At 46.4% G+C, this 24,168-nt stretch overlaps 1 protein-coding gene across 1 annotated transcript in view; it reads left to right on the top strand.

Moving 5' to 3' along the window:
• The window catches only part of ahnak (AHNAK nucleoprotein), a 78,235-nt gene that overhangs the window by 32,609 nt on the left and 21,458 nt on the right, over nucleotides 1-24,168 (top strand). The window contains exons 2-4 of the mRNA XM_063036379.1: nucleotides 4,225-4,333; nucleotides 18,164-18,317; nucleotides 20,976-21,166. Of these exons, the coding sequence (XP_062892449.1) occupies nucleotides 18,164-18,317; nucleotides 20,976-21,166 (345 nt within the window). The 5' untranslated portion in view covers nucleotides 4,225-4,333. The remainder of the gene's footprint in view (nucleotides 1-4,224; nucleotides 4,334-18,163; nucleotides 18,318-20,975; nucleotides 21,167-24,168) is intronic.

The following is a 24,168-nucleotide window of genomic DNA, read 5'->3' as shown; positions in this document are numbered from 1 at the left end:
ACGCTTTATGGTACCGGCGACCCAGGTTCGGCTCCTGCCACTGTAAGGAGTCTGTACGTTCTCCCGGTGACCGCGTGGGTTTCCTCCCACAGTCCAACGACGTCCCGGTTGTTGGGAAATTGTGCTGTGGCCAGGCTGGGATTAAATCGGGGGGGGCAGGGGGGAAGGTGGGAGTGCTGGGCAGTGATCTTGCCTGCGTTGCAATAAGTAACTGACGCTGCCTGAGCACTGCTGGGTGTTTTAGTCTCTGGTATAGGATGTGAATCCTTCTTTCCTGACTCACCAGTGACTGCTCTACTCAGCCAAGACTGACACAGAAAAAACAAACAGAGGTAACTAGGTGTATCAGGGCGACCACTCCCACTTGCTGCAAGTTTTCAAAAAAAAAAATACCCTCGCCTCATTCCTAAAATCACTGGGGCCACGGTTCTGGCTGGCCCGCCTGTACGTATTTATTTTGGAGCTTGCCGACCCTCTCTTTGAATATTTGAAGGATTTCCATTCACTGCCTCCTTCGCTCCTTGGTCCACAGGAAGTCCTCTTTCATACCTCAGCCGGCTGTGCTTACAAGCAGCTTCAGACGGTGACTGCTGGTACCGTGTTTGCCTGCAGGGAGGGCAGGGTGAGCCAGCCAAAATCTCTAGACGAGGGGTCTCGACCCGTAACATCCACCGCGCTTCTCCCTCCGTGGAAGGCCACGCCGATGCCCTCCCGACTGACGACTGCAGCATCATTTATTCAGCTTTCTTCCCGCTGTACTGCACCTTTCATACGTGTTAGGAATTTGCTGCCATGTGTTGGTTAGGGTGTCGAGAAACAACATTCCACAATTGTAAAGAATTATATGGAAAGTAAAGTTAGGGGTTAAAGTCCAGATATGGAATAAAATGCCTATAAATACATAAATTTCAGCATGAATTTACAATGTAAACAGCGTTACAGAAAGTGGTTTGAAGTGTTTACAGTGCAGAGACGGAGGTAAGAGATAGAGGGCTGACTAAAATGGTCGATCAGGTGACACCTCCTCTGGGAAGAAACTTCTAAGGTGGCGCAAGGTTCTCGTTTCGATAGCCCTAAGGTGCTTTCCAGGAAAGCCAGTTTGTTGGCCAGGTAGTGTCCGCAGTGATATGTCCCTGTCCGCCCCGGGGCGCGTTACGGGTCCTGTTTGTGTTTCTGCTTAGTGATCGAGAGTGGGAATGGCGAATAATTCCTGGTCTGTGTGAGCAAATTCCTTCGTCGGTGAATTCTTGTTTTCTTTCCTTTACTTCTCCTAGCGAGCTTACAGGCAAAGATGACAAGGGATGTACACAAGCCTTCTTGTAGATAAGACCGTAAGACATAGGAGCAGAATTAGGCCATTCAGCCCATCGAGTCTGCTCTGCTATCCCATCAGCCATGACCCCTCCCAACCCCCATTCTCCTGCCTCCTCCCTGTAACCTTTGACACCCTGACTAATCAAGAACCTATCAAGCTCCGTTTTAAATATACCCAACAACTTGGCAATGAATTTCAGATTCGCAACCCTCTGACAAAAGAAATTCCTCCTCCTCACCCCTGATACGAATGGACAATTTTGCCACTGACCGCCAGGATACCTCCTCCAGATGTGGATGGGGTTGCAAAACCCACAGGACAGGGGTGAGAAGAATGAATTGAACAGGGTGAGTGAGGCTACAGGCCTTGATTTTATGCCAATTTTTTTTTAACCTATGCTCAGATCAATCTCACCCTTCCCCCCGACACAGCGCTCCAACTTCCTGCCATTCACGCACCTAAGACTTTCTTAAATGTCCCTGATGTATCTGCCTCTACCACCACCCCTGGCAGGACGTTCCACACACCCACCGCTCTCTGTGATTGAAAAAAAAACTACCTCTGATATCCCCCCTATACTATAACCATATAACAATTACAGCACGGAAACAGGCCATCTCGGCCCTTCTAGTCCGTGCAGAACTCTTACTCTCACAAGCGTACTTTAAAGTTGTGCTCCCTGGTCTTAGCCGATCACCCTGGAATAAAACTTCTGTGGCATGGCACGGTAGGGTAGTGGTTAGCACACTGGCTTAGAGTGCCGGCGGCTCAGGGTTCAATTCCCGTCACTGCCTGTAAGGATCATGGTTATATGTTGTATGTTCTCCCCTGTGACTATGAGGGTTTCCTCTTGCAGTCCAAAGGCTATCAGTTGGTCTGTGTCTCATGATTAGGCTACAGTTAAATCGAGAGTTTGAAGGACCAGGAGAGCCTGTATCTCAATAAACAAACACATAGATTGTTTTAGCTATATCAGGGTGAGAGATTGTAAACTCCCAACAAGTTGTTTAAAGATTGTCTGTGGATGTTTTAATCAGATTAAAGCAGCTTCATCAATGAGACTGGCCCGGACCTGCTGTGATTTATGAAGGAATCACTAGCTGATCAGTGGTTCAGCCCTCCGAAGGCCATACTTCCTCCGCAGCTGTCAAAACACAGCCTCTTATGTCTCAGAACAGCGAGAGGTTCATCCTCCTTCAAAGTGGGATTGTTGGGGTGGTTCTTTCTTGCGTGCGGGACGAATTCCAGCTGTGGGGGTGCGTTTTGCTGCTCAGGCGCTGAGCGCTGGAAGGGGGGAGCTGGCAAGGATTTTGAGAACCCTGCCGCTCAGCGAGCTTCGCTGGGAATTCTGCTCCCGAATATTCTCTTTTCCGACATGAACATCTGTCAAGAAAAGGGTTCAGTGGGGAGCAGGCCCTTCCGGTCTTAGCTGTACTTTTGCAGAGTACTGTAGTAATTTTATGGATTGCACTCTAGCGCTGCAACAAAAGAAAACAAATTTCATGACACGTGGAGTGAGGATAAATCTGATTCTGATATGGGTCTCTATTGCGGACTAGGAGTGGGAAGGGGGTGGGGAGAGAGGAATTAGGGTTGGGAAAAGGGGAAGCACCAGGGAGACGTTCTGTAATGATCAGTGGTTTGGAATCAAATGACCCTGCCCGGTGTCTCAGGGCCGGGCGTGCCACCCCCAGCCCCTGGCGCTCCACCCTCCGCCGTTCCCGGCATCCTTTGCTCCCGCCGGATTGACAGAGGCACTCTCCGCTCCACGCTGACGAATACGAAAGCCTCAGGCCCCCTAGCTGTACGTGTGTTCAAGGCTTTTACGCAGTACTGTCTGGTGAGCAGTGGGCAAGTTATGTTGGCGCCAGAGTACGTGGAAACACTTGCGGGCTGCCCCACCCCAGCACGCTCTCGGGCTGTGTCGGTCGTTGGTGTAAATAACATATCTCCCTGTATGTTATGATGTGTACATTATAAGTAAAACTAATCTTAATACTATTTTAAAGATGATTCGGCCTTCGCGTTGAAAGGCTAACTACGGAACTCATTGTACCTGTCGGAGTTTCTGCCTGGGCCCTAGTGCTCATTCAGTAACTAAGTTAATAGCTGAAGTGGAGATTAAGCATGGTGACTAGAAGACCCATAAGACACAGGAGTAAATTAGGCCATTCGGCCTATCGAGTCTGCTCCGCCATTCCATCATGGCTGATTTACTATCCCGCTCAACCCCATTCGCCGGCCTTTTCCCCTGACTAATCAAGAACCCGACAACCTCCACTTCAAATGAACCTAACGAGTTGGCCACCGCAGCTGTCTGTGGCGATGAGTTCCACAGATTCCCTACCCTCTGGCTGAAGAAATTCCTCCTCATCTCCGTTCGAAAGGGGCGTCCTTCCATTCTGAGGCTGTGCCCTCTGGTCTAGACTCCCCCACTTTAGGAAAATCTTCTCATTCACTTTATCTAGACCTTTCAACGTTTGATGGGTTTCAATGAGAATCCCCCTCCCCTTCCTCTAAACTCCAGCGAGTACAGACACAGGGCTTTTGAACTTTTGAGCGACACACACAAAATGCCGGAGGAACTCAGCAGGCCAGGCAACATCTATGGAAAAAAGTACAGTCGACGTTTCATCTGGAAACCCTTCAGCAGGACTGGAGAATTCGCATTCCCCACCCCTCCTTCTCCCCATAATCTTTGCTGCCCTGACTAATCAGGGACCTTTTTGCTCCAGTCCTGTCGAAGGGTTTCGGCCCGAAACGTCAACTGTTTACTCTTTTTCCTAGAGGCTGCCTGGCCTGCTGAGCTCCTCCAGCGTTTTGCGTGCGTTGCTCAGATTTCCAGCGTCTGCGATGTCCTCTAGCTTTGGAACTTTGCTGAGTTTGACCATTTGCTGCTTCTCTTCCAGCACCGTGAGCCTGAAGCAAGCACAAGTGAAGTAGAAGATCTATATTCCCAGCCGAAGAAGAGGCAGCCATCTTGTTTCCTTCTTTAAGAGACAAAGAAATCACACAAAGGTACGTGTGCTCTCCTTTTGATCGTATAGGTGCATGGCGCAGAAGTGAATTTGTGAACAAATCGCTCTGAAATCATTGCATATTTCATTAACACCAACGTGCATTGCACGGTTTTGCACGAATACAAAAGCAATATAATATCATGCAACGTGCTCGTGTCAGTGTGATTTTGAACAAAAACCTAGACAGTTTAAAATACTTATCTTAAGGACAGTTAGAGGCCAGTCATATTGGTTGAGTTGTCCAAAAACCACTTCGCCATAAGACAGGGGAACAGAATTAGAATGAGCCTGTTCCACCATTCGATCATGGCTGATCTACTTTCCCTCTTAATCCCCCTACCTTCTCTCCATAATCTTTGCTGCCCTGACTATCAGCCTCTATTTTAAATCTACCCAATGACTTGGCCCTCTACATCTGTCTGTGGCGACGAAGTCCACGGATTCACTACCCTCTGGCTGAAGAAATTCTTCCTCATCCTCGATCTGAAGGGAGGTATTTCTGTTCTGAGGCTGTGCCCGCTGGTACTAGACTCTCCCCGTTATTGGAAACATCCTCTCTCTCTGTCCACTCTATCTAGGACTTTCGGTATTCAGTAGTTACGCTCTACTGGGCAGCAGTGACCTCTGACCTCCTGAACCCTGGACTGCCTGTAGCAGGAATATGAAAGCTAAGAATATGATCCTCACAAAATCCTCCAAATCTAACGCCATCGTCCTCTCTCATTGTGCCATATCTTCTACCAAGTCCCTCAGTACAGTTTTCAGTTCCTATTCCTGTTTATTTATTTATTGAGATACTGCGCAGCCGCACCGCCCAGCGACCCTTGATTTAACCCTTGCCTAACCACAGAACAGTTTACAGTGGCCAATTAACCTACCAGCTGGTAGGTCTTTGGACTGTGGGAGGAAACCAGAGCACCCGGAGGAAACCCACGCGGTCACGGGGAGAAGGTACAAAACTCCTCACGGACAGCGATGGGAATTGAACCCGGGTCGCCGGTACTGTAAACCATCGTGCTTGCCACTAGGCTGTTAATGAGGCTTTTCCCTAAAGCAATCACTCCTGAGGAGACTGGGGTCCTTTGGCGTATGCAGGCTGCTCCTTCACGGGTTCTATGCGGTGGCGTGCTGGGGCAGTGGCATCAACACGGGTGATGCCAACAGGCTCAATAACCTGATTAGAAAAGCTGGCTCTGTTATAGGAGTCAAACTGGACACACTGGAGGCTGTGGTAGAACAAGGGACCCTACGGAAAATCCTGGCAATTCCAGACAATGTTTCCCACCCTCTGCATGCCACCTTGGCTGAACAGAGGAGCACTTTCAGTACCAGACTGAGACAACTGCCCTGCTCCAAAAGCGGGATATGAGGTCATTCTTACCCTCGGCCGTGAGGCTCTATAATGAGTCAACCTATCACCGGGGAAGTGATGACCTACCCCTCCCCTCCTGTTAGACTGTTTTAAGGTAACTTATTTTTTATTTTTTCTTACTTCTCTTCTAATATTTGTACATCTGTGCACTTGTAATGCTACTCTGACACTGTATTTTCCTCTGGGATCAGTAAAGTATTTGTCTATCTATACCTCAAAGTGAGACCCAAGCCTTCAACAGAAGAGTGATCTTGAGGCATGGTCAAATTCGGATATGGAGATAGGGAATTTAAATTCAGTCATTTAAATAAATAACCAGAAATTTAACAGAAAGGGTCTTCTCAGTAGTGGCGATTACGACCAAACCATGATTTAAAACCCAACTGGCTCCTGGATCTCATTGAAACCTACCGAGTGTTGAAAGGACTAGGTAGGGTGGATGTGAAGAGGGCGGGGGTATCCAGAACTAGAGGGCACAGCCTCAAAATTGAAGGGCAACCATTTAGAACAGGGGTAAGGAGGAATTTCTTTAGCCAGAGAGTGGTGAATCTGTGGAACGCTCTGCCACAGACTGCGGTGGAGGCCAAGTCCGTGGGTATATTTAAGGCGGAAGTTGATTGTTTCCTGATCGGTCGGGGAATCAAAGGATAGGGAGAGGAGACAGGTGTATGGGGTCGAGTGGGATCCGGGATCAGCCATGATGGGATGGTGGAGCAGACTCGATGGGCTGAATGGCCTAATTCTGCTCCTATGTCTTATGGTCTAAATGCCTATTAGGGGGAGAAATCTGTTAATTGCCCCTGTGTGCTGTTGTTGTAGAATTGCCTTCAGTGCTGTCATGCTTTACCAAAACGGTTCCTCGTTCTATGCCTTTTGACCCCTTTGCCTTCGTTGCCTGGGGAGTTTCAGCAATTCTTCCCAAATTCTGCCAGACTTAACAAGCGTGGGATCTTTTAGGAGCCGATGAATAATTGGAAACTTGTTGCCTCACGGCCGTTCAGCTTGAAGTATAGACAAGGGGACAGATGCAGAACGTATGAAGCTAAGGGAAGAGCCTCAGGGAAAGACAACAGCAAGGTGGTGATCTTTGCATCGTCTCGGTCACGAGAAAATCCGCCAAAGCTGGAAATCCAGAGCAACACACCACAAAGTGCCCGAGGAACTCGGCAGGTCAGGCAGCCACGTCGTTTCGGGTCCAGACCCTTCATCAGGACTGGAAAGGAAGGGGGAGGAGTCAGAGGAAGAAGGTAGGGGGAGGGGAGGAAGATGTACAAGGTGGTTGGTGATAGGTGGAATCGGGAGGGGGAGGGGAGGAAGAAGTACAAGGTGGTTGGTGATAGGTGGAATCGGGAGGGGGGGAGAGGAGGAAGTACAAGGTGGTTGGTGATAGGTGGAATCGGGGGGGAGAGGAGGAAGTACAAGGCGGTAGGTGATAGGTGGAACTGGGAGGGGGAGGGGAGAAAGAAGTACAAGATGGTAGGTGATAGGTGGAACTGGGGGGGGGGGGAGGAAGAAGTACAAGGTGGTAGGTGATAGGTGGAACCGGGAGGGGGAGGGGAGGAAGATGTACAAGCTGGTAGGTGATAGGTGGAACTGGGAGGGGGAGGGGAGGAAGAAGTACAAGGTGGTAGGTGATAGGTGGAACTGGGAGGGGGAGGGGAGGAAGAAGTACAAGGTGGTAGGTGATAGGTGGAACTGGGAGGGGGCGGGGAGGAAGAAGTACAAGGTGGTAGGTGATAGGTGGAACTGGGAGGGGGCGGGGAGGAAGAAGTACAAGGTGGTAGGTGATAGGTGGAACTGGGAGGGGGAGGGGAGGAAGAAGTACAAGGTGGTAGGTGATAGGTAAAACTGGGAGAAGGGGAGGGGTGAAGCAAAGAGCTGGGAAGTTGGTTGGTAATAGAGATGAAGGGCTGGAGAAAGGGGGATCTGATAGGAGAGGACAGAAAACAGTGGAAGAAAGGGAAAGGAAAGGAGTCGACATTTTGGGCTGAGACCCTTCTTCAGGACTGAGAGCCTGACACTTCTATACATAAGATAAGGCCAATTCCTGAGTTAAGCAAAGGACCAATTAAAAGATGCACATGTATGTCATGTACTGATGCTTAGTCAATGAGAAAGGAAAAGGTGGTAACCTGTTATGTAACAGCTGAAACAAGAGGAAATCTGCAGATGCTGGAATTTCAAGCAAGACACATAAAAGAGGTCATTTAGTCCTGAGGAAGGGTCTCGGCCCGAAACGTCGACTGGACCTCTTCCTATAGATGCTGCTTGGCATGTAACAGCTATACCACTTTTTTGCCAGTAGGTGGAGGCAAACACCACATATCATGAAAATGCAGCCACGAGGAAATCTGCAGATGCTGGAAATTCAAGCAACACACACACAAAAAATGCTGGTGGAACGCAGCAGGCCAGGCAGCATCTATAGGAAGAGGTACAGTCCACGTTTCGGGCCGGGACCCTTCGTCAGGATGAAGGGTCCCGGCCCGAAACATCGACTGTACCTCTTCCTATATCGTGAAAACTATGAGTTAGAAAATTGCGTGTTGGTAAAAGCTACAATTTTAGTCTGACATTAATTGAACTAATACTTTATAAAATAATTGATTCTAGCACACGTTGTAATGTAAACTCCTACAAAATGAAGTGGCTCTCCACATAGCCATCGTTAACTCTACCAGTGGCAACGTTTCAACATTCAGGTTTCAAGGAACCATTATTTTTCAGGACCTCACTTGGAAGAACCATATCTCCTTCATTAACACAAAGGCTCGGGAGACGATGTAGTTTTAGCAGCAGCTGGTAAAATCCCATCTGCCCCAGGGCGTCCTGGTGCGATTCTACACTGCCATCGTAGAAAGCATCCTCACATCAGCCATTAAAAGCAGGATCCCCTGGTGGCCTCCCATTTCAGTGCTACTTCCCATTCCCGTTCCGACCTGTCCGTCCACGGCCTCCTCTACCGCCGCGACAAGGCCATGATCGGGGTGGAGGAGCGACACCTTGTATTCCGCCTGGGCAGCCTCCAACCCGATGGAGGTTAGACTTGAGGAGGGTTAGACTATGAGGAGACTGTACTGTATTTGCTGGAATTCAGAAGGATGAGAGGAGATCTTATAGAAACACGTAACATTGTGAAAGGGATGAATAAGATAGAGGCAGGAAAGCTGTTTCCACTGGTAGGTGAGACTAGAACTAGGGGACATGGCCTCAGGATTCAGGGCAGTAGATTTAGGACGGAAATGAGGAGGAACTGCTTTTCCCAGAGGGTGGTGAATCTGTGGAATTCTCTGCCCAATGAAGCAGTGGAGGCTGCCTCAGTAAATATATTTAAGACAAGGTTGGATAGATTTTTGCACAGTAGGGGAATTAAGGATTATGGGGAAAAGGCAGGTGGGTGGAGATGAGTTCGTGGTCAGATCAGCCGTCGGGGCAGGCTCGACGGGCCAGATGGCCGACTCCTGCTCCTATTTCTTGTGTTCTTATGGCACGAACATCGACTTCTCAAGCTTCTGATAATCGCACCCCCCCTTCACCATTCCCTTTACCCATTTCTCTCTCCCTCACCTGCCCATTACCTCCCTCTAGTGCTCCTCCCCCTTTCCTATCCTCCGAGCTCTTGCTCCAACCGACATACCACACCGTAGACAATCCCTGATATATATGAGTGTACTGTTAGCCTGCCGGTGGTGAAGTGGCACCCACTTTGAGGTGAGCAGTCCCAGGATGGGATCCAGCTGGCTTCTTGCATGCCGTCCCTCTGTGCTGGGTTGAGCGTCAAGCCAACAACTCGGCCTTGTGAGAAACAAATGCTAACAAAGCGGGCACAGTTACCGCCCACAAGGCGCGGAGAGGGAGAACAATTAATGAACCTGGTGAATAAGGTTGGTCTTTGATAAAAGCTTTCATTTAACATGTGAGGAAGATTAACAAAGGGTAATTAGGTCTAATTATTCCTTACCTTTTTAAGAGTTGCTTTACTTAATCACGACGCTTGATATCGCGCGCATTTTTTGCCGACTTCTGTGCAACCATTTTCACTCTGCTTAGGAGTTCGCGTTTATGACGAGAGAGCATGTCTTGAGGATAGGGTGAGTGAACTAGGGTTCCCCCCCCCCTTTGGAGCAAAGGAAGATGAGAGACCATCGGATATAGGAGCAGAATTAGGCCGTTTGGCCCGTTGAGTCTGCTCCGCCATTTCATCCCCGGTTGGAGTCCGTCCAGTTTCAATGGGGTCACTCCTCATCATGGAACCCAACACAGAGCGTCATAGGAAGTCATTCCTGCCTTTACAACTCCTCCCTTGGATGGTCAGACACCCTGTGCCAATAGGCTGGTCCTGGACTTATTTACATATTACTATTTAACTATTTATGGTTTTATTACTATTTATTATTTATGGTGCAACTGTAACAAAAACCAATTTCCCCCGGGATTAATGAAGTATGACTATGACTATGACTATGGCTGATCCACTTTCCCTCACAGCCCTAATCTCCCGCCTTCTCCCTGTATCCCTTCAGTCAAGAATCCACCAACCTCTGCCTTAAATATGCACAATAACTTGGCCTCCACAGCCGCCTGTGGTAGCAAATTCCACAGATTCACAACTCCCTGGCTGAAGAATTTCCTCCTCATCTCCGTTCTAAAAGGACAGCCCTCTATTTTGGGGGCTGTGACCTCTGGATTTAGACTCCCCCACCATAGGAAACGCCCTGTCCATACCCACTCTTTCGAGGCCTTTCAACATTTGATAGGTCTCAATGAGAGTCACCCCTCATTCTTCTGAGTTCCGGTGAGTAGAGGCCCAGAGCCATCAAACGCTCTTCATATGACGTGATAGAGGTGTACAAGGTGATAAGAGGCATAGTTCAATTGGACATTGTTTTTCCCTGGAAGGTAAATAGTTAATATCAAAGGCATAATTTCAATGCCATTGGAGAAAGGTGTGGGGTGGTTTCTTACACAGCGAGTGGTGTTTGCTTAGAACACCCTGCCAGGTGTGGTGATCACTGATCATCTCAGCTCGTATGCCACAAGCTTGTCCTTCGGTCACTCCATGGGCTTATTCACGTCCCCAGCCACTGGGTATCTTCAGAACAGGTTATAGTTAACACATTTTAATGGGAATGTATGCATCAAACGAGCCCAGTAATTCAAGTTATATCCCTGTAACAATATACCCTAATGGTCAGAATCAGGTTTAATATCACCAGCATATGTCATGAAATTTTACTTTGCGGCAGCAGTACAATGCAATACATAATAATAGAGAAAAAAAATTGTGGATTACAGTCAGCATATTTATATTAAATAGTTAAGTAAGTTGTACAAAAATAGAAATAAAAAAAAAAGTGAGGTAGAAATTGGATTGCAGAGGGGAAGAAACTATTCTTGAATTGTTGAGTGTGTGCCTTCAGGCTCCTGTACCTCCTCCCTGATGGTAGCAATGAGAAGAGGGCATGACCTGGGTGAGGGGGGGTCCTTAATGTTGGACGCTGCCTTTCTAAGGTACCGCTCCTTGAAGATTTCCTGGACGCTACGGAGGCTGGTGCCCATGATGGAACTCTCTGCAGCTTACTTTGATCCTGTTAATAATGGCCCCCACCCCAATACCAGACAGTGATGCAGCCAGCTCAAATGCTCTCCAAGGTACCTCTGTAGAAATTTACGAGTGGTTTTGGTGACATAACCATCAGAATTAATATCATTGGTGTATGTCGTGAAATTTGTTGTTTTGCGGCAGCAGTACTGTGCAATACACAAAAAACTATAAATTACAATAAGAAAGGTATATAAAAGATAAAATTAAAGTAGTGCAAAGAGAGAGGGAAAATTATAGGTAGCATTCATGGGTTGGTTCATTGTTCATTCTGAAATCTCATGGCAAAGGGGACGAGCTGTTCCTGAATCGTTGGGTGTGTGACTTCAGGTACCTGTACCTCCTCCCTGATGATAGTAGGTGGGGGTCCTTAATGATGGATGGTACCTTTTTTGAGGCATTGTCTTTTGAAGATATCCTTGATGCTGGTGAGACTAGTGCCCATGACAGAGCTGGCTCGCACTTGATTCTCTTGGCTAGAATTTTAGCTGCAGTTGAATTATTGTTTTACTTTAACACACGGTTTCTGTTTACAAGTCAAATATCCTCGACAAGCTTCATTGAGTATTCTGGTGACCTATTGCGAGTTTTAAGCACAAACACAGCAAGGCCTCTTTGCTTTTGTGCTCTCTTTAGAAGTGTACTGTTTAATTTGTATTGCTTTTTGTTTCTCAAATCACCCGACTCCTTTCCTTGTTGAACAATAAGGCAGGCAGCAGAATGTAGGAATATATCTGTAATCCTGAAGCCTTTATGAATGTGTAACTTTTGTAAAATGCAACGTAACAAAATGGAACCTATGAAATCCCAGAGTGCTTTGCTGGTTTGGATGAGAGGCTGACAAGTCTGTGTGTTTTATATTAGGAAGTGGTGCTTTTTTATGACAGGAGTTGTGTATTTTATGGTGGGGTGGGTGCTTTGACAACAGAGGTAAACAGGACACAGCTTCTAAAGAACAACTGTCAGAACAAGATAAGGGAGGAATTCCAGGATTGAACGGCTTGTTGTACGAGGAGCATTTGATGATTCGGCCTGTATTCACTGGAATTTGGAACAATGAGGGGTGACCTCATTGAAACCTATTGAATGGTGAAAACACTTGATAGAGTGGATATGGAGAGGATGTTTCCTGTGGTGGGAGAGTCTAAGACCAGAGGACACAGCCTCAGAATAGAGAGGCCTCCTTTTAGAACAGAGATAAGGAGAAGGGATTTCTTTAGCCAGTAAGTGGTGAATCAGTGGAATTCTTTGCCACGAGCACCTATGGAGGCCAAGTCTTTATGTATATTTAAGGCAGAGGTTGATAGATTTCTGATTGGTGAGGGCATGAAAGGATATAGGATTGGGCTGAGAGGAAAAGTGGTTCAGCCTTGATGAAATGGCAGAGCAGACTTGATGGGCCAAATGGCCTTATCCTGCACATATATCTTATGGTCTTATGGAATGGTATAGAAACATAGAAACATAGAAAATAGGTGCAGGAGTAGGCCATTCGGCCCTTCGAGCCTGCACCGCCATTTATTATGATCATGGCTGATCATCCAACTCAGAACCCCGCCCCAGCCTTCCCTCCATACCCCCTGATCCCCGTAGCCACAAGGGCCATATCTAACTCCCTCTTAAATATAGCCAATGAACTGGCCTCAACTGCTTCCTGTGGCAGAGAATTCCACAGATTCACCACTCTCTGTGTGAAGAAGTTTTTCCTAATCTCGGTCCTAAAAGGCTTCCCCTTTATCCTCAAACTGTGACCCCTTGTTCTGGACTTCCCCAACATCGGGAACAATCTTCCTGCATCTAGCCTGTCCAATCCCTTTAGGATTTTATACGTTTCAATCAGATCCCCCCTCAATCTTCTAAATTCCAACGAGTACAAGCCCAGTTCATCCTGTCTTTCTTCATATGAAAGTCCTGCCATCCCAGGAATCAATCTGGTGAACCTTCTTTGTACTCCCTCTATGGCAAGGATGTCTTTCCTCAGATTAGGGGACCAAAACTGCATACAATACTCCAGGTGTGGTCTCACCAAGGCCTTGTACAACTGCAGTAGTACCTCCCTGCTCCTGTACTCGAATCCTCTCGCTATAAATGCCAGCATACCATTCGCCTTTTTCACTGCCTGCTGTACCTGCATGCCCACTTTCAATGACTGGTGTATAATGACACCCAGGCCTCGTTGCACCTCCCCTTTTCCTAATCGGCCACCATTCAGATAATAATCTGTTTTCCTATTTTTGCCACCAAAGTGGATAACTTCACATTTATCCACATTAAATTGCATCTGCCATGAATTTGCCCACTCACCCAACCTATCCAAGTCACTCTGCATCCTCTTAGCATCCTCCTCACAGCTAACACTGCCACCCAGCTTCGTGTCATCCGCAAAGTTGGAGCTGCTGCATTTAATTCCCTCATCCAAGTCATTAATATATATTATAAACAACTGGGGTCCCAGCACTGAGCCTTGCGGCACCCCACTAGTCACTGCCTGCCATTCTGAAAAGGTCCTGTTTATTCCCACTCTTTGCTTCCTGTCTGCTAATCAATTCTCCATCCACATCAATACCTTACCCCTAATACCATGTGCTTTAAGTTTGCACACTAATCTCCTGTGTGGGACCTTGTCAAAAGCCTTTTGAAAATCCAAATATACCACATCCACTGGTTCTCCCCTATCCACTCTACTGGTTACATCCTCAAAAAATTCTATGAGATTCATCAGACATGATTTTCCTTTCACAAATCCATGCTGACTTTGTCTGATGATTTCACCGCTTTCCAAATGTGCTGTTATCACATCTTTGATAACTGACTCCAGCATTTTCCCCACCACCGACGTTAGGCTAACCGGTCTATAATTCCCCGGTTTCTCTCTCCCTCCTTTTTTAAAAAGTGGGGTTACATTAGCCACCCTCCAATCCTCAGGAACTAGTCCAGAATCTAACGAGTTTTGAAAAATTATCTCCAATGCATCCACTATTTCTTGGGCTACTTCCTTAAGCACTCTAGGATGCAGACCATCTGGCCCTGGGGATTTATCTGCCTTCAATCCCTTCAATTTACCTAACACCACTTCCCTACTAACAAGTATTTCGCTCAGTTCCTCCATCTCACTGGACCCTCTGTCCCCTACTATTTCTGGAAGATTATTTATGTCCTCCTTAGTGAAGACAGAACCAAAGTAATTATTCAATTGGTCTGCCATGTCCTTGCTCCCAATAATCAATTCACCTGTTTCTGTCTGTAGGGGACCTACATTTGTCTTTACCAGTCTTTACCTTTTTACATATCTATAAAAGCTTTTACAGTCAGTTTTTATGTTCCCTGCCAGTTTTCTCTCATAATCTCTTTTTCCTCTTCCTAATTAAGCCCTTTGTCCTCCTCTGCTGAACTCTGAATTTCTCCCAGTCCTCAGGTGAGCCACTTTCTCTGGCTAATTTGTATGCTTCTACTTTGGAATTGATACTATCCCTAATTTCTCTTGTCAGCCACGGGTGCACTACCTTCCTTGATTTATTCTTTTGCCAAACTGGGATGAACAATTGTTGTAGTTCATCCATGCAACCTTTAAATGCTTGCCATTGCATATCCACCGTCAATCCTTTAAGTGTCATTTGCCAGTCTATCTTAGCTAATTTACGTCTCATACCTTCAAAGTTACCTCTCTTTAAGTTCAGAACCTTTGTTTCTGAATTAACTATGTCACTCTCCATCTTAATGAAGAATTCCATCATATTATGGTCACTCTTACCCAAGGGGCCTCTCACGACAAGATCGCTAATTAACCCTTCCTCATTGCTCAAAACCCAGTCCAGAATAGCCTGCTCTCTAGTTGGTTCCTCGACATGTTGGTTCAAAAAACCATCCCGCATACATTCCAAGAAATCCTCTTCCTCAGCACCTTTACCAATTTGGTTCACCCAATCTACATGCAGATTGAAGTCACCCATTATAACTGCTGTTCCTTTATTGCACACATTTCTAATTTCCTGTTTAATACCATCTCCGACCTCACTACTACTGTTAGGTGGCCTGTACACAACTCCCACCAGCGTCTTCTGCCGCTTAGTGTTACGCAGCTCTACCCATATCAATTCCACATCTTCCCGGCTTATGTCCTTCCTTTCTATCGCGTTAATCTCTTCTTTAACCAGCAACGCCACCCTACCTCCCCTTCCTTCATGTCTATCCCTCCTGAATATTGAATATCCCTGAACGCTGAGCTCCCATCCTTGGTCACCCTGGAGCCATGTCTCTGTGATCCCAACTATATCATAATCATTAATAACAATCTGTACTTCCAATTCATCCACCTTATTACGAATGCTCCTTGCATTGACACACAAAGCCTTCAGGCGCTCTTTTACAACTCTCTTAGCCCTTATACAATTATGTTGAAAAGTGGCCCTTTTTAATGCTTGCCCTGGATTTGTCGGCCTGTCACTTTTACTTTTTTCCTTAGTACTTTTTGCTTCTACCCTCACTTTACACCCCTCTGTCTCTCTGCACTGGTTCCCATCCCCCTGTTGTGAACTAACCTCCTCACGCCGAGCCTCTTTAATTTGATTCCCACCCCCCAACCATTCTAGTTTAAAGTCACCTCAGTAGCCCTCGCTAATCTCCTGGCCAGGATATTGGTCCCCCTAGGATTCAAGTGTAACCCGTCCTTTTTGTACAGGTCATGCCTGCGCCAAAAGAGGTCCCAATGATCCAAAAACTTGAATCCGTGCCCCCTGCTCCAATCCCTCAGCCACGCATTTATCCTCCACCTCATCGCATTCCTACTTTCACTGTCGCGTGGCACAGGCAGTAATCCCGAGATTACTACCTTTGCGGTCCTTTTTCTCAACTCCCTTCCTAGCTCCCTATATTCTCCTTTCAGGACCTCATCCCTTTTCCTACCTATGTCATTGGTACCTATATATACCACGACCTCTGGCTCCTCACCCTCCCACTTCAGGATATCTTGGACACGATCAGAAATATCCCGGACCCTGGCACCAGGGAGGCAAACTACCATCCGGGTCTCTGGACTGCGTCCACAGAATTGCCTATCTGACCCCCGTACTATCGAGTCCCCTATCACAACTGCCCTCCTCTTCTTTGCCCTACCCTTCTGAGCTACAGGGCCAGACTCTGTGCTGGAGGCACGGCCACTGTCGCTTCCCCCGGGTAAGCTGTCCCCCCCCCAACAGTACTCAAACAGGAGTACCTGTTGTCAAGGGGCACAGCCACCAGGGTACTCTCTATTACCTGACTCTTCCCCTTCCCCCTCCTAACCGTGACCCACTTGTCTGCCTCCCGTGGCCCCGGCGTGACCACCTGCCTGCAACTCCTCTCTATCACCTCCTCACTCTCCCTGACCAGACGAAGGTCATCGAGCTGCAGCTCCAGTTCCGTAACGCGGTCCCTTAGGAGCTGCATCTCGATGCACTTGGCGCAGATGCAGATGTGTAAAATTGAGCAACCTAATTATTGTTCTCTGTAAAACATATGAAAGTGTTTTGTATGAATCATGAGATTGAAGCTATTTTCCAGACGCTTGTCTGGAGATTGAACTTCCCTTGCAAGTAAAACAATAAATATGCCTATAGTTTGATCCACTCTGAATTTGTTGGAGTTTATTTCTGTATATTAGAAGACTGAGCTGAGCAGTATACGATGAGAGGTAAGATTCTCCAGATGTTCTCTTGTACGATCGAGGGTCAGGCAGCATTTACACACGGTGGCTACCTTATGAGGTACTTCCTGTACCTAATAAAGCAGCCACTGAGTGGATGTCTATGGTCTTCTGATTCCTACAGCCCATCCACTTCCAGGTTCGACATGTTGTGCATTCAGAGATGCTTTTCTGCACACGGTTATAACGCGTGGTTATTCGAGGTACCATTGCCTTCCAGTCATCTTGAGCCAGTCTGGATATTCTTCTCTGACCTGTCTCCTTAACAAGGCGTCTTCGCCCACATAACTGCTGCTCACTGGGTGTTGCTTTTTGCACCATTCCCTGTAAACTCTAGAGACTGTTGTGCATTAAAATCCCAGGAGATCAGCAATTTCTGAGATACTCGAAGCACCCTGTCTGGCACCAACAATCGTTCCAACAAAAAGTCACTGAGATCACATTTCTTCCCCATTCTGATGTTTGGTCTGAACAGCAACTGAACTTCTCCCCTCAGGCGCTGGTAACAACTTCTCCCTTCAGGCGGTGAGACTAATGAGTACCCTGGCACCCCCGAGGTCTCATCACTAGGAAAGCGAGCTGTTCACTGTTTTACCTGTGGTGCACCATACTTGCCTTTTGAATTATATTTTATCAGCTTATTTTTGGTAGTATTTTAGTTTGTGTGTTGTGTGTGTGATGTCTGTTTTGTGGACCCAGCATGATCTGGAGGAAGGCTGTTCCGTTTGGCGGTTAATATGTTCAGTCAAGTGACATTAAACTTGATGGGAGTTCATTGAGACCCTCTCTCTCTCTGCTCGCCCCCTGCAGTCTCTGCTAGTCACTGACATTTCAACTATGCATTCCTCCAGACCTGCTACCACAGCTATAGGTCCTTCCTGGGAACCTGCCTCTGCCTAAACTCACCTGGACTCACCTGTCACCTTGTACGTCTTCCTCTTTCCCCACAGTCTTATTCTGATTCCTTCCTTTCCAGTCCTGATGAAGGGTCTTGGCCCAAAATGTTGACTGTTTATTCCTCTCCATAGATGCTGCCGGACCTGCTGTGTTACTCTGGTTTTCCAGCATCTGCAGGACCTCCTATGCCTGATGCCAGCCGTAACTTCCCAGTCAGGACTTTTCTCCGCAGTGCACGAGTAGTTAACTGATACTGTGTGCTGTCTTGTTTCTGCAGATGGCTAAAAAAGACGATGATCTGGATGTCTTGCTCCCGAACTGGTCGGGAGCTGCCGCACACGGGTTCACCATAAGTGGTAGTGATGATGGGATCTTCATCAAGGATGTGATAGAGAATTCGCCAGCTGGGAAGAGCGGAGTGATGAAAGAAGGTATGGTCATAGAGTCATCAGACACCACCGCACAGAATCAGGCCCTTCGGCCCATCTAGTCCATGCGAAAGTATTATTCTGCTTAGTCCCATCGACCTGCACCCAGACCAAAGCCCTCCCATCCAAAGATTCAAAGTACATTTATTATCAAATTGTGTATGCAGTATGCAACCCTGAGATGCATCTTCCCCACATCAGACACGAAACAAAGAAAAACTATGGAGCCCATTTGAAGAAAAACACCAACCCGCCCTTCCATGCGCTAAAGAAAAAAATTGCGCAAACGGCAAAAAAAAAAGCAAGGGAGAAACACAGAGTACAAAGCACCAACCCACAGAGTCATCAAGCGTCACGTCACATTCAGCTCAGCTCAGCCCAACCCAATCTTACGTTATCTGCTGGCCGCCCCGATCAAAATCGCACGAAACGGCAATGAGAGAAACAGCAGAAACACATCATAATGTGAACCACAGAGTGCCTATCCAAACTTCTCTTAAACATAGAAATCAAATCCGCATCTACCACTTGCACTGGCTCTTAGAGCAGCAACGAGGTCCTCCATCTCTGGCGGTGCTTGCTTTCTTTTTAAATCTTTTTATTGAATTAGTACACAAAAGGTAAACCATATAGGCGCTGATACACTGTTGCAATATAACTTTACAAGAGATATTAATACACAAAAAGAAGTTAATACAAATAGTGCAGTTTAGATATAAAATAACAAGGTAATATAATAGTATACTAATTTTCATATATGTCAATAAGGAAAAAATAAACAAAAAACCCCCCACCGTGCAACTAATCTAAAAAGCAAAGCAAAGCAATGAGCTAACTAGGTATCAAGTAGAGTTAAACAACTTAAAACAATCACGTCCTCAAACCCGACCTCCATTAAAAACAGTTAAAAAGCAAGAAGGGAATGTAAATATGGCCAGAGAAAGAAAAAAAGTTACATTCACTGAAAATGTTGAATAAAAGATATCCAGGTCTGTTCAAATTTAACTGAAGGATCATAAAGATTACTTCTAATTTTCTCCAAATTTGAACATAGTATCGTCTGGGAAAACCAAAAGAACGTAGTTGGAGCGTTAATCTCCTTCCAATGTTGTAAAATACATCTTTACGCCATTAAAGTAAGAAATGCAATCAATCTACGGGCTGAAGGGGAAAGGTTGCTGGAAATTTTAGGTAATCCAAAGATAGCAGTAATAGGATGGGGAGAAATATTTATATTCAATACCTTTGAAATAATATTAAAAATGTCTTTCCAAAAAGTTTCCAAAGTAGGACAAGACCAAAACATATGAGTTAAGGAAGCTATCTCCCCGTGACATCTGTCACAAAGAGGGTTAATATGAGAATAAAAACGAGCTAACTTATCTTTAGACATATGTGCTCTATGGACAACTTTAAATTGAATTAGGGAATGTTTAGAAATCTCTGGCGGTGCTCAGGGCTTCCCTCATTGTGTCAGTAGCTTCCACTCGGTTTTCACTCCTGTCAGTCGTGCAAGTCCCGGGTGGAGCCTCAGGAATACCGTCACACTCAGATGGAGAATGATTCTTCATTGCTGTTTCTGTAACAGTTTTGTTTGACCAGTCGGGGTCGTTAGCCCTGAACCTGGTGCACTCTTAGTCTGGCCTTGACCCTTTGATCTGTTTGGCATGGGCGACCCTACCAAGAGCCAAAGCACAAAGCCCGGACTCCAGCTGTCTGGGTTATTAAGGCAGGCAAGCCTCCAAACCCAACGACAAGGTTGTGGTCCTCTTGGAGGAGACATAAAAGCCAGCATTCTATTAACCTTTTTGATTAGTTTTCAATCTTTTGATCTGTTTTTTTTAACCACACATTGCTCTGCGACGACACCGGTGCCAAGCTGTATGGGTCCTAATGCCCTTCCCTTGGACAACATCGGTGTCATGGAGAGGGGAGACTTGCAGCATGGGCAACTGCTGGTCTTCCATACAACCTTGCCCAGGCCTGCGCCTTGGAGAGTGAAGACTTTCCAGGCGCAGGTCCATGGTCTCGGAAGACTAATGGATGCCTTTATTATAAGTAGTGCAAAAACAGAAATAAAAGTAGTAAGGTAATGTTCATGGATTCAATGTCCATTTAGAAATCGGATAAATCAGACGGCAGAGGGGAAGAAGCTGTTCCTGAATCATTGAGTGTGCCTCCAGGCTTCTGTACCTCCTCCCTGACAGTACCAATGAGAAGAGGGCATGTCCTGGGTGGTGGGGGTCCTTAATGATGGACACCACCTTTTTGAGACACCACTGCTTGAAGATCTCCTGGACACTATGAACCTATGATGCAGCTGACTAAGTTTACAACCCTCTGCAACTGACTTCGATCCTGTGCGGTGGCCCCCCCCCGCCCTAGACCAGGTGGCGATGCAGCCAAAATTCAAAGTAAATGTTGTTATCAGTGTATGTACATGTCACCACCTACAACCCTGAGATTCATTTTCCTGTGGGCATACTCAGTAAACAAGATCAGTGAAGGTTCAGCTAGACTACAGAGGTGGTGCGGATCTCTGATGATGGATGCTGCTTTCTTACGGCAGCATTTCATGTAGATGTGCTCAGTGGTTGGGAGGGCTTTACCTGTGATGTGCTGTACTTGTATAAATACAAGTTCTTACACTCTTCTGTCTAGGTGACCAAATCGTAAGTGCGACTATTTACTTTGATGAAATGGGATATGAAGAAGCACAAAAAATACTACAGACAGTGGATCGACACACAGTGGGACTGAAGTTACATCGGAAAGGGGAGAGGCTTTCTCCCGGGGGAAGTTATTCCTGGGACCCAGAACGATATGGGGCCACAAGTCCGGACGCTGTATTGGTATGTGCACTGGAGTATCGCATAAAGGTTTTGTTTTGTGGTTTGCAGTTGCTAGATGACACTGTCTGTACGTTACAGAGTATCACACACAAAATGCAAGAAGGGTATCGGCCCGAAATGCCGACTCTTTTATTCCTCTCCCGACCTGCTGAGTTCCTCCTGCATTTGTGAGTGTGTGTGTGTGTTGCTCTGGATTACAAGCACCTGCAGAATCTCTTGTGTACATTACAGAAACGCTTTGAGGAGCAGCAATCGGAAACATTCCAAAACTAATAGCAATTTAGATGATGGAAGGCTAAAATGGCAAGTGTTCATATTCCAAATTGAAACACGTACACTGACTGGGCACGGATATGCAAGCATGGTTGGGTTTGGCTGCGAGGGCGTCCACACTTGCATGGCAAATGCTGTAGACACTGGAAATCGAAAATAAAAAGCAGGAAATGGAAATAAATGTGGCAGGTTAGGCAGGATTTGTGAACCTAAAACTCCTCTGTCTGCAAATGCTGCCTGATCTGTTAGATACTATTCTGTTTTTGTCCCACAGTGATAAACTGCTTAGTCAACAGCTGAAAGACGAAAGATTAGCTTGCAGGGTTGAAAAATGGCAGGTGGAATTTAGTGGAGACAAGTGCAAGGTGTTGCATTTGGTAGGTCCAACCAGGGTAGATCTTAGACAGTGAGTGGTAAGGGACTGAGGAACAAAGGGATCTGTGAACGCAGGTCCGTAATTCATTGAAGGTGGTGTCACAGGTGGATCGGGTCATAAAGGAGGCTTTTCGGCACATCGGCCTTCATAAATCAAAGTATTGAGTACAGGAGATGGGATGTTACGTTGAAGCTGCATAAGATGTCAGTGAGGTCTAATTTGGAGTATTGTGTGCCTACCTACGGGAAAGATGTAAATATGGTCAAAAGAGTACAGAGAAAATTTACAAAGATGTTGCTGGATCTGGAGGACCTGAATTATGAGGAAAGATTGAGTAGGAATAGGAAACATTAGTCCTTGGAATGTAGGAGAGGAGATTTGATAGAGATATACAAAATTAAGAGGAGTATAGACAGGGTAAATGCAAGCAGGCTTTTTCCACTGAGGTTGGGTGGGGCTTACAAGTAGAGATTGTGGGTTAAGGGTGAAAGGTAAAAGGTTTAAGGGGAATATGAGGGGAAACATCTTCACTCAGAGGGTTGTAAGAGTATGCAATAAGCTGCTCGCTCAAATGGTGCACGTGAGCTCAATTTCAATTTTCAAGAGAAGTTTGAATAGGTACATGGATGGTGCGGGTGCAGGCCGATAGGAGAAGGCAGTTTAAATGGTTCAGCATGGACTAGGTGGGCTGAAGGGCCTGTTCTATGACTCTAACTTGTGCCTTGAACTAGTTAAAAGATGGTCACCCATAAAGGGGCATAGTCTCTTGTCGAAAGACAGGAAGGGAGAAAAATCTGAGGCAAATAATAGATGGAACAGAGGCACACACCAAATGCTGCAGGAACTCAGCAGGCCAGGCATCTATGGAAAGAGTAAACAGTGGACGTCTCAGGCCAAAATTATCCGTCCTGCTGAAGGGTTTCGGCCCAAAACACCGACAGTACTCTTTTCCATAAGTGCTGCCTGGCCTGCTGAGTTCCTCCAGCATTTTGTGTGTAGCTCAGATTTCCAGCACCTGCAGATTTTCTCTTGTTTGTGATGGAATAGAGAGCAAATTTAATGGCAAAACCCTCATCTGGAGGTTTTGATTGCACGATGCCCTAATTCAAATCCATAAATTCGAACTTAAATGTTTCTGCTCCAAAATTTATAACTCATTTCTAACATAGCTGATTGTTACAGAAACAGCTTGAGTAATGACTAGTTATTTTAACTTATTCTTTGTTTTACGAGGATGGGTTATGTAAACTAGGACCGTCTCCTTGGAGCGAAGGAGGATGAGAGGTGACTTGATAGAGGTGTACAAGATGGCAAGAGGCATAGATCAGAGACTTTTCCCTAAGGCAGAAAAAGCTAATACCAGGGTCATAATTTTAAGGTGTTTGGAAGAAAGTGTGGGGGGAGGGATATCAGAGGTAGGTATTTTACACAGTGCCTTGTGAGTGAATGCAGCACCCTGCCAGAGATATTGTTGGAGGTAGATCCATTAGGGGCACTAAATAGGCACATGGATGATAGAGCAATGGAGTATTATGAAGGAGAAAAGAGTTAGTTTGGTCTTAAGCAACACACATCAAAGTTGCTGGTGAACGCAGCAGGCCAGGCAGCATCTCTAGGAAGAGGTACAGTCGATGTTTTGGGCCGAGACCCTTCGTCAGCACCGACTGAAGGAAGAGGTAGTAAGAGATTTGGAAGTGGGAGGGGGAGGGGGAGATCCGAAATGATAGGAGAAGACAGGAGGGGGAGCGATGGAGCCAAGAGCTGGACAGGTGATTGGCAAAAGGGATATGAGAGGATCATGGGACAGGAGGTCTGGGAAGAAAGACAAGCGGGGGGGGCACCCAGAGGATGGGCAAGGGGTATAGTCAGAGGGATAGAGAGAGAAAAAGGACAGAGAGAGAAAGAATGTGTGTATATAAATAAATAACAGATGGGGTACGAGGGGGAGGTGAGGCATTAGCGGAAGTTAGAGAAGTCAATGTTCATGCCATCAGGTTGGAGGCTACCCAGACGGAATATAAGGTGTTGTTCCTCCAACCTGAGTGTGGCTTCATCTTTACAGTAGAGGAGGCCGTGGATAGACATGTCAGAATGGGAATGGGATGTGGAATTAGAGTGTGTGGCCACTGGGAGAGTTTTAAGAGAGTTTTAAGATTGGTTTTAAGATTGGTCTTAAGATTAGGTTAAAATGTCAGCACAACACTGTGGGCTGAAGGGCCTGCACTATGCTGTAGACCATGAGACATGGGAGCAGAATTAGGCCATTTGGCCTATTGAATCTGTCCTGCCAATCATTGCTAATTTATTACCTCTCTCAACATCATTATCCTGCCTTTTCCCCTATGTTCTATCC

This window comes from Mobula hypostoma, chromosome 30 (assembly GCF_963921235.1).
Source record: "Mobula hypostoma chromosome 30, sMobHyp1.1, whole genome shotgun sequence".
Lineage (NCBI taxonomy): Eukaryota > Metazoa > Chordata > Chondrichthyes > Myliobatiformes > Myliobatidae > Mobula > Mobula hypostoma.
Note: the sequence above shows the minus strand (reverse complement) of the source record. Positions and strands in the feature narration are given on the sequence as shown.